This window comes from Prenolepis imparis, unplaced genomic scaffold (assembly GCF_030444845.1).
Source record: "Prenolepis imparis isolate NDT839.2.m4 unplaced genomic scaffold, iyPreImpa1.0 SCAF_291, whole genome shotgun sequence".
NCBI lineage: Eukaryota > Metazoa > Arthropoda > Insecta > Hymenoptera > Formicidae > Prenolepis > Prenolepis imparis.
In genome coordinates, this window is record NW_028141449.1 from 7,848 (window position 1) to 19,017 (window position 11,170).

The 11,170-nt window shown below is 36.6% G+C and overlaps 2 protein-coding genes across 2 annotated transcripts; one reads left to right on the forward strand and one right to left on the reverse strand.

Annotated features, from left to right (window-relative positions):
* Positions 1 to 782: 782 nt before the first annotated feature.
* On the reverse strand, positions 783 to 1,516 carry LOC145948232 (uncharacterized). The gene is made up of 3 exons (XM_083057974.1): positions 1,430 to 1,516; positions 1,081 to 1,282; positions 783 to 991 (listed from the first exon to the last, which is right to left on the reverse strand). The coding sequence occupies exons 1-3, from the start codon at positions 1,514 to 1,516 to the stop codon at positions 783 to 785; spliced, it is 498 nt and encodes a 165-aa protein (XP_082914100.1).
* A 952-nt stretch (positions 1,517 to 2,468) lies between these two features.
* On the forward strand, positions 2,469 to 4,532 carry LOC145948234 (uncharacterized). The gene has a single exon (XM_083057975.1). It carries the CDS (start codon positions 2,472 to 2,474, stop codon positions 4,530 to 4,532), a length of 2,061 nt encoding a protein of 686 aa, XP_082914101.1. The 5' UTR covers positions 2,469 to 2,471.
* Positions 4,533 to 11,170: the final 6,638 nt, after the last annotated feature.

Here is an 11,170-nt window from a genome sequence, read left to right on the forward strand (position 1 = left end):
ATACTTAATGAAGACATTGAACGAAAACATTTTGGAAAATATACTATACTTTAAGTAACTTTAAAATGTCCTATCTATTTAATCCTAATACGATAAAGTGTCCTATCTATTTAATCTTATATATATAAAATGATAAAATGTCTCTTTATAGCTTCCTTCGATCTTACTACTATAATTATTCTGGCGAAACAATTACATTACGACAAATAACTAGTCTTAAGCAAATATGGCTGACAAATATCTGATTTATTTAATCTTGATCGTAGATAATAAAGTGTTCGTCCTATTTAATAAATAAAAAAAAAATAATAAAAAAAATAAAAAAAAAAAAAAAAACAAAATATATATATACGATAATTAATACGATAATAATATAACAAAGTGCATTCTTAGCTTCTTACGAATCATATATATATGGATTTAAATCATAAGAATATATATATTTTAATTAATGAATCTTAATCATAAACAATAAAATGCTTCTACGGTGTTTCCTCTAATCTTACGAGTATATAAAGTACTTATGAAGGCAGTATGAAATAAAATAACGCAGTTTCTCGATAAGCATAATTTTAATAATTACGTAAAATACATACGATAATAATTATTATAAAAGAACTATTAAAAATATATACGAACATTTGCGATCGCGCGCGCGCTCTTCAGAATAACCTGAATCGATGACGCTATCAAGGCAGTTCTGAAACAATGCACAAAAATAATATAATGTCAAGCAATGAGATAAACCCAAAGCAAAACAAAGTAAAAGAAAGCTTACTTACCTAATTCTTATAGAATCCCGCTTGGCGTAAAACTTCTTCACGGTACTCCGCGTCTTCAAAATCATCGTACCCCGCGTCCTCACACCTCCTCACCGGCGCCGCGAAATCGATCATTCTCTGCACCCTTCTTTCAGCACGTAGTCTACTCATCTTCACTACGTTCTTCCACAAGCATACCCTCCACGGTGGTCCACAATCCCAGTCGTCCTCTAACAAACAAATAAAGGTTACATACATCAAATTATCAATTATATATTAACAAACCGCGTCATAAAAAAAAAAATTTAAAAGAACTTACTGAGCATCTCATCGGTGATCAGAAATCTCTCTCTGAACAATCTCTCCTCCTCGCTCCATTCCTCAAATAATTTATTCAGGGAGAAAATATCATCCCCTTCCTCCTCCAGGAAAGCCTCCCAGCGCCGTCTCTCTTCGGCTCTCACTCGCCGATCTTCGCGATCCTTCTTCATGTATTGATACACAGAAAGAATAACGTTGGGCTGAGAAAGAAAACCCTTAATTATTATATTTCCCTATCTCGATCGCCCCGTTCCAAATTATTAAGCAAATATCAAATATCATTAATATCAGAGGTAATAGCATTAATAATAAAACAGACTCATACACATTCATGAATAACTACTTACGTTCTCCTTATCAAACTCCATCACCAGAATTATCGGTAATCGCCTGATCACCACCCTCGTTTTCGAATACGGGACTTCAATTTCCATTATAAATTTTTCTTTTCTCACAACACTCTTACCACTGCAAAACTAAAGTGCGACTGTGCGATTCTTCTTCGTTGACCTGCACGTGGAAAACCATTTTCTTTTTCCTCCCATTCCCCCTCTACTCACATACACTTCTACCTATGATATGTTTACGACTTGACACGCCCTTTCTAACTTACCAAAGACGTTAAAACACAACCTTTCCCAGCGAAAAACTACACATATGGATGCAATATCAGACCCTCGCAGCTTGGCGGCCTGATTCAGAGAACTAGCAAAATACGAAAGCGTCCTCGAAAAAATAATAACAAAAAGAGAGAAGAGAATTTTTATTTATCATTAAGCATCTATGTAAGTTAATATAGTATATATTCCTCGCTACGATAAGCTTCACCCTAAATAATTAACATCTACGCATTGGTTCTAACTGATCTAATTAAAGTAATTTTAATGAAATATATATATCTTAAGTATAGAACGTACATATATACCCAAGTACAATTCTTATATCTTACTCAGTTGCAAAATAAAGTTATAAGACATATAGCATATATATATAAAAAAAAAAAGGAAAAAAAATAATAATTTACATATTCATAATTTTAGAATAAAACGTGCATATAATCTATTATAATTCCATACTTTACTCGGTGACAAAAGGATACCTCATATACTATATATATATATAGATATATTTATAAAGAAAAAAAAACCCCCAAAAAGCACACAAAAAAAAATAATAATAATAAAACAATATATATATATTTACGTATAATTAGAATAAGAATATATATATATTCAATAATAATCACATATATATATATCCTACTTGATTACAAAGCTATAGGAATACAAACATACACATATAATCATAATTTTAAAGCAATATCACATACACGAACAATTAGATTAAGAATATCTATATATATATACTTCACTATGCATTATTACAGACATGTTGTCGTACTTCGCGATTCTCGTTCTCGTTAATCCGATTCACGCTCTTATTGGATTCGATTGTGGCGGACAACACCTGAATATTACTTCGGTATCGTTGCTCGATGTTGGAGAATGCAATCTTGATATACGGAAACCCAATTCGACTGACGTCTACATGCAACTCTTACAACTCTCGGACTACAATCATGCAGAAGTCATCCAGTGCAAGGTGGAAATATCACGGACAATTTACCACTGCGGAATGCACTCGCATGTCTCCATAGTCCATAACGGAAAGGCAGATTATATCCACGAAACCGGATATACAGTGTGCCGAAGGGCATTCCAAGATGGAACATTCTCTCTCGGAGATAGCAATATCATTCACGGACTAAGAGCTAATCAGACTACTTATCATAGTCTCACCTTAGCCGGACGCACTAATAACGACGGAACCTGCAAAGGCACTCAGTACTCCGACCCTTACGGAACCTGGGACAACGTCGTTGTTCAAGCCGTCGTCAAAATCTCCTTGAGGACATCGCACGTTCCCGTACAATTAAACTCCGGAAAAATAATATTAAAATCCGGAACCATTTGTCTCTTGAGCGAAGGATTTTGCATCGATTCCGAAAACGGATACTCGTATTGGAAATCCTTGCCAACATCTGCTTGCAATTTCCATCAATATGACGTTCTTTATGAGGGTTTAGCAACTAAAATTACAGATAATTCAACTAACCCTCTTTCTCCAATTATTTATAGTCTGACTACGCAGGACGTCACGTTCGCACTTACGAAGACAAAAGAACAACCCTTGTGCGGATACACTTTATTTCGCACAGAGCACCCTAAGCTCTTTATCCTAGAGACAAAGCAAGGCGATACCTTCGCCAGCCGAGGTATCATCCCCGTGGACAACCTGGATATATTCACATATATGAATTCTAAATTCGTGTATGTGGAAAAACACATCCGACAACAAATGACTTCATTATATTATAATGTTATGCAACAAAAATGCGAATTAGAAAGACAGGTAATCACCAACGCCCTGTCTTTCGCTACTCTTCAACCAGATGAATTCGCATATCGCCTTATGAAAGGACCCGGCTATATGGCAGTTACAACCGGGGAAACCACGCACATCGTCAAATGCATACCTGTAGATGTTGTAGTAAGGAAAACAAAGGAATGTTACACGGAATTACCTGTAACCACCCGCAACACTTCCTTGTTTCTCACCCCGAAATCCCGGATAATTTCTAAATATGGAAATCAAAGGGAATGCAGTTTTGAATTACCAACTATGTACCGTATCGAGGATACATGGGTTCAATTTACACCTGAACCTCAAATCAGACAGTTACCTCCGCAACAATTAAAACCAATGACGACATTAACCTGGGATTATTTGACGCCAGGAGCCCTCGCTGTCAGCGGAATATACTCCGAAGAAGATATAGAAAAACTGAGGGATCACATTATGTTCCCCGCAGAGAAACCCGCTCTTCTAAATACAATTGCAAGAGGAATTACGGGATACTCCATTAACTCCGACGCTGTCTCCATGTATAATTTATTGGACGAAGCCTCTCTCAATAAAATTGCCGAGAGTGCCGCCTCACGAATATGGACCGGATTTATTTCATTCGGATCCGCAACTGCTGGAATCCTTGGCATTCTAATAATTATTCGCATCATAAAAGTCTTCGTCGATACAGCTATTCACGGTTATGCCTTACATTCCGCCTATGGATGGAGCATGCATTTGGCTGGAGCCATTTGGAGCTCTCTCACTCATCTACTACTTCATCTCGCACGAGGACCTGTCGATAGGACCGACAATAAAAAACCAGCCAAGGGACCACCTTCACCTTCTGCTCCTGAAGACCTCTCCAGGGAACCTACCGTAATCATTAATGGGTTTTCAAGACCAAATGATAATGCCTCATCCAACATCGAATCAGCAACTACTAATAATGTTTCTGATATTAATTCATATCAAAATTTAAGAGATCGTTTAAAAGATCTCGAACAAATTCCTTCGAATATATCGCAATTTGTTCTTAAATAAGGGGGGAGGTGTAACGTCCCGTCATTTTCGCGAAACCATATTTTTGCGCGCTACTGTTTTTCCTGCGCCAATACTTAAAATTTAAGGATAATTAATGATTTTCCTCTTTACATATAATTGTTTAGACTAAAATCAAGCATTTATATTATTAATTACTAACCATACCAAATCTAGGGTCTCCAGTTATCTAGTTCTAACTAGCCGCTACCAGGAACTAGCGATCCGACCAATCAAACGTCATCCGAGACCCCTGAGCGTATACTTCAACTAACCAGTTGTTATTATATGAAACTAACCCTTAGCAATAAGAATATATTTTAATCATGACTAACCCACCTATATATGAATATTCAATATTAATTAAACAATATAATAATATTATTTATGGAATCAGAAACATAATAACTTGTCGAACTTTATTTAACGATTTAAGACTTATAGTAATGAGTTTTAGAAGTATTTTAATCATTGACAGAATTATTATGAGGAAGGTTCCATAAATCCTTATCTTGCGATGCATTGTAACGACAAGCCTGCGACAAGCATTCGATGAATTACTAAAAGTGTTCAAACACTTAATATTTTAAGATTTCATCCGCAATTATATTTACGAAGCCTTATTTCAGTCATTAAATGATTTCGATAACGAACCCAAGATTATTAAGATTTATTGAGTAAATTATTAAATGAAGAGACTTATAAATAAGGCCCAAGTGGATATAATTAAAGAGAATATTTTATTATAGAATTAAGTCAAACGAGAACAAGAAAGTCTCGATATTACGTTATGGAATCATAATTCTATAATTTAGAAATAACTTAATCTTACCCTATTGCATTAAACTCAAGTTTTATTATAAATTATCAATCATTAAGAATTCCAATTAATAACATAAAATAAATTATATAAGAAATGATTCCATAAACGTACAAATGAATATTTGGCGAACTACAAGAAACTTTAACATGTATCTATGCGCAGACCCCTCTAAAATCAGCTCACAATCAGCAAGTAATTAAGTGCCGATCGTAGGTGACAAGCCGCTTCCGTCCGTTATCTCCCTCGCGTTATCGGATGCTAGCGTTCAAACCACAAAAGAATAATAAATTAGACACTTCTTGGAATCGTCGCTCCTCATCTCAAGCTCACCGCCTAACTTCGATATCCGGTCCAGATTATCTAAAACTCGTAAATTGATAGTTGACACCTAGAGCGTTCGCTCCTGCGGGTCACCGTATCGTGACCTCTTAGTACAATTTATTGTGACATATTCCAAGAAAACGTCTTTCTTAGAAATCCCCACCAAAAGGGAATTGCACACGACACTCAGATTTTTCTCTATTTGATGGGTATATAAACCCTTAATTCTTAACTTCATTGCGGCATACCATCATTAGCATCTCACCGTAACTCTACGGCATCTCATTATCGAGATCCCACCGTAGCTCTACAGTACATCATTTCTGTAGCCTTACGATACTCTGTATAAAGTCACGCGTTTGCCGTCAACTGCGTCGACATACCCAATTTGTTAGTCGCGCATAGAATTATAAAGTAAAAGTTAAATAAAGAACTCTTGTGCTTCAAAACTCGAATACGTTGATTTTGCCAAACATCCCGCGACCGAGGTCCTAGAGAAGGGAAAAAGGCGAACGAGCGTATTACGATCCACTGCCTGAAGTTCACAGTCTATCACAAGGTAAGTACTTATAATTACCCAGACTATTTAACACGCCAATTTTAATTCTAAGTTACTCTAGACTGACAATTCTCTTTCAATCACTACCTTCTCCTAAAACAAATAAACGAAATCCACTGTTAAGCATTGCATGCAGCTAACAGTTTCCCGTTGTCAATCAGTATTTATCAAATCAGAATCCAAATACCTTTTCATAATTATTCAAGGTATCAATATCAGAATTTAGCAACATTAACGTAGAAACAATACTCCTGGTATCACTCGGACGTCGTCCAAACCCGCATTTTACCTCTAGCCGTTGGACGTACCTTTCGTAGGTCCAGACGACTCTCTACCATTTCCCCAACTTCCCGTCGTTGTCGAGGCATCCATCGTACTTGCCCGACGACAAACCTCCCATCAACACCCTGCGTATCTCCATCGTCGACGAGGCATTCATCATACTTGCCCGAAGACAACTCCTCATTACCTTCTCTCACCTAATAAAAATCGATAACAGGAGAAAGATATCGCATAAGAATTCTTAAACAGAATTCTGGAACTAATTTCACTTTGGACGTGGTCCAATCCTCATTTTACCTATAGTTGCAACGCATACTTTTACCGTAAGCACACAAGCAACTCTCTGCCTTTTCCCCTACTTCCCGTCGTTGTCGAGGCATCCATCGTACTTGCCCGATGACAAACCTCCCATCAACACCCTGCGTATCTCCATCGTCAACGAGGCATCCATCGTACTTGCCCGAAGACATTCTCCGTACCCCCAGACCTTCCTTTTGAATTCATATTTAAAACCAAATGGATAGACGTATCAGATATTGATATCTCACTCTCTCTAGTTCCCCTTCATGTTATCTCACGATAATCCTTATCTAACTCATTATTAACCCTTCATTCTGACCATATGACTCCTTGTAGATGAGCAACCCGAGAAACAGAAAAGCACGTCGGATAAAAAGGAATCATCGAGCCGGCTTGAAAACTCGCGAAACACGCGCTGCATCGACCTTACGCTGGTTTAAGCGTAAGGCATATAGAAATAAGCCGCGTGTCATATCGTGTGAAGTAGTATCATTTTCTCCCGATACATTGCGTCGCTTAAAAACCTCATCTTCCCAAACTAATACTCCACGAAGCTTAACAAACGAGCACGAAATAACGCCTATAATAAACTTACCGTCAGGCTTAGATTCATACTCTCCAGAATTAATATTATTCTCTGAATGGTGTCAGAACATACGCTATTTAAAAGAAAATTACACTGCAGATAACCATCAAGAAGAATCTCAATCTAACGATTTAATCTCTCAACTAAAAACTCAACTCCCCGAGAATTCTTTAGAAATAGATGAGTACGATAATTATCTAAATTATTGATGTATGTACACTTAATCATATGTGCATTAAATATATTATTCTCATCATTGCCTCTACCAATTAATTCAAATGCTACCCAGATCTACTGAATTAGACGTCCAAGGATTAACAAACGATGATGCAAATTCAATTATAAACATAATTATCGGGCTACTAACTGACGTTTTAGAAGGAACTATTGATATCGATCAACTCATAGTCTGCTTAGATAATCTTCATATCCCTGGTGCTCAAATAAGCGTCGAATTCACAGACGATTAAATAAATATCAAATTCATTTTATTAATTAGCCCCTGAATTATTATTATCCAGATGAATAAACAACTTCAAGGCTTAATTTGCAATACAATTTACCAATTAATACTCAATTTGATCTATGAATATTTGAATGGTAAAATAATTTTCGATCAAGTCATAACTATTTTAAACGACATCGAAGATATCGCTAATAGATTCGATACTCCCAACTAGTAACTAATACCCCACTCCTGTGACCTACAACATTCCCTAGATCCGTAACTTCGGTCCTAGCTCTCGGCGTCCCAGAGGTATAGCCGGTGTAAGCAGGTTGCCTCACAAAAATAGAGAGCGCCCGTTTTCTCACTAGCCTAGGCATAGAGAGAGAAGGAAGATCACCCAGACGTGACAATATTCAAATAAAACAAATATAAACATTTTTCCATTTTTTATTATAAATATAAATAATCGCACTAAATCGCAATTGTAATTAATTGCATACGATAATATAGTATGATTTTAAATTTATATAAATTTCTGATTGAAGGGAAATGTAGATAAATAGTAAGATTTATTCAATGATCAAGATTAGTAAGGGGATTTACGATTTTATAATATTATTCTTTGCATAAAAAAAAATCCGATTTAAAAACGAAATAAATACGCTTTTATAAAGTTATTATGTCAAATTTGTGAATTCCGTACAATAATTTTCAATATAAGATCTTAAAAAAAATTGTAGGAATATATGGAATAAAAGCATAAAAATTTCATATTCGATGATACTTTAAAATTTTCTTCGGAACGACTCTAATGATGTTCACAGTTTTATAAGCGTTGGACCGCTAACAATGCGAGTTCATACGATTAACAACGCCAAACTCATAAGTCTCGAATCTTCAAATGTATGCATGATGATGATCGAATCGACGTTACACCGTATGTTCGATCTCGATCCATGCATTGATGTATCTTTTGATCGATTGGTTAAAATTACCGAGACAGTCGATGTTAAATTTACACAATTTTCAAATATTGCGTCCAATGTAACGAGAATCCTAAAGAAGTATCAAATGTAATACGCGCTAGCGACACCTTCAATGAACATCAACTCATCGATTGTGAGCTGGCAGCTTTAATTTTTAGTCCATAATATGTAAGAAAAAAAAATATAAATAAAGAGTTTTTAAAGTCTAAATTATGATGTAATTTTTGCATGCATTTCCATTCTCCATCTTTCTCCCACCCGTAAGCAGTCTCAGCTCTCATACGTAGCTCGTTGTAAGGTCCTTGCGGGGATGACGTCATGCGGAGAAGGGGGAACGTGACGCTAGAGACTGAGAGGCTAGGGATCGCGAGACTAGGGACTGAGAGGCTAGGGATCGCGAGGCTAGGGACTGAGAGGCTAGGGATCGCGAGGCTAGGGACCGAGAGGCTAGGGACTGCGAGAAAGGTAGCGCTTAGGAGAGAAAGAGAGAGCGCGAGGTGAACGCGAGAGAAAGAGAGGGTGTGAGGCGAACGTGAAGGAGAGAGATGTTGCGGCGAGAGAGAGAGAGAGAGAGAGAGAGAGAGAGAGAGAGAGAGAGAGAGAGAGAGAGAGAGAGAGAGAGAGAGAGAGAGAGAGAGAGATGACGCGAGGTTAGGGACTGCTAGAGAGATAGCGCTTAGTAGAGAAAGAGAGAGCGCGAGGTGAACGCGAGAGACAGAGAAAGCGAGAGGCGCATGCGAGAGATGACGCAGTGAAGGAAAAGAAGAGGAATTTTTAAAATGAATATATTAATTTAATATTAATTATTTTTAATTATGAATAAATGTGTATTATACATTTGTGTGTGTGTGTGTGTGTGTGTGTGTGTTTAAAAGAATATAAATGGATATAAATGTATATAAATGTATATAAATGTGAATATATAAATGTGAATATAAAATGGATATTAAATTTTTAAAAATATATATAAATGAATATAAAGATAAGAATATAAAGATGAAAATATAAAGATGAAAATATAAATGAATATCATAATATATAAAAATTGTCGGTGGTGGAGGTGGCTATGGTAAAGCCGACGATTGTGGATGCGAGGCGGTGAGGCGGCCGAATGCTAGGTGCTGTGAGAAGCGGAGGCGACGGGGGACTCCTGCATAACAGAAAATTTTTATTAATTATTTTAATAATTTATAATTTATTTTAGAATATATTTTAAAAAAATAAGAAACTGATACTTACAATGCGTACACACCGAGCACATGTTCCGGCTAAATATCATACATAGCGGGGCACGACAAACGCTGCACAATTCTTGTTCTATTATGTTAAACATTCTCGTATAATGTTGTCGTACAACACAAATGTTTGGAAATAGTTCCACATTTCTTATAAAGCAGCTAGTGCACAGTTTAATATTATCCCAAGGTACATAAAACAAATTTAAAACGCACATTTTCAACGATGCATTTATAGTAAGCATCTCAACCGGTGCCACAAATTGTATAGTTGTTTCGGCAAAGTCTTCACAATCATCACTATTATAATCAGAGTCTTCAAGAGGCTCTATCACTTCTTCATCATCAGATTCATTTATCACATTTACAATTCTATTATTAATTTCTTCGACTATCATTACTTCCTCGTCATTATCACTATCCTCAATCATAATAATATCTTCATCCATTTCTTTTACTCTGATCTGTGCTATACGAATACTAAAGACTTTTTGACGCGGAGACAGACTCTCTCCATAAGTTTCAACCCCCATCCCTCTCAAAATTATCGCAATTCTTCCTTAAAAAGATATTTAGGAAGATGTTTCGCTCTCGTTTACGACCGATTTTCTGCGAGGGTACAAAGCAGCCGAACGTTGGCGCCGATACGTTGCATTCTTCCTTAAAAAATATTAAGAAAAATGTTTCGCTCTCGTTTTTATGGGAGATTTTCCGCGAGGATACAAAGCTGCCGAACGTCAACGCAAATAGGTAGAGGCCTATTAAATCACGTTTAGACATATTCGTCGCAGCGTCGGCCCTAAAATCTTCATTCCTTTCCTAATGATAAAATGTCCATAAAATGAAAAACATAGTTTTAATGAACTCTAGAACGCTCCGTTGACGAGCAGCCGGACATCGGCGCTTCCATAATAAAATTATATTAACGAGGGTACAAAATTGTCAATCATCGGCGCTTGTTCTACACCTTTTTGGGGAAAATGTCTAAGACCCCTCATAAAAAAGTCGTAAAGATACCATCTACAAATATTGCACTCAGAAAACTCCCCGTCCTTTGTCGAAACATCCCCCTCCACCCGCGTGACGTCAGCCCCCGCGCCT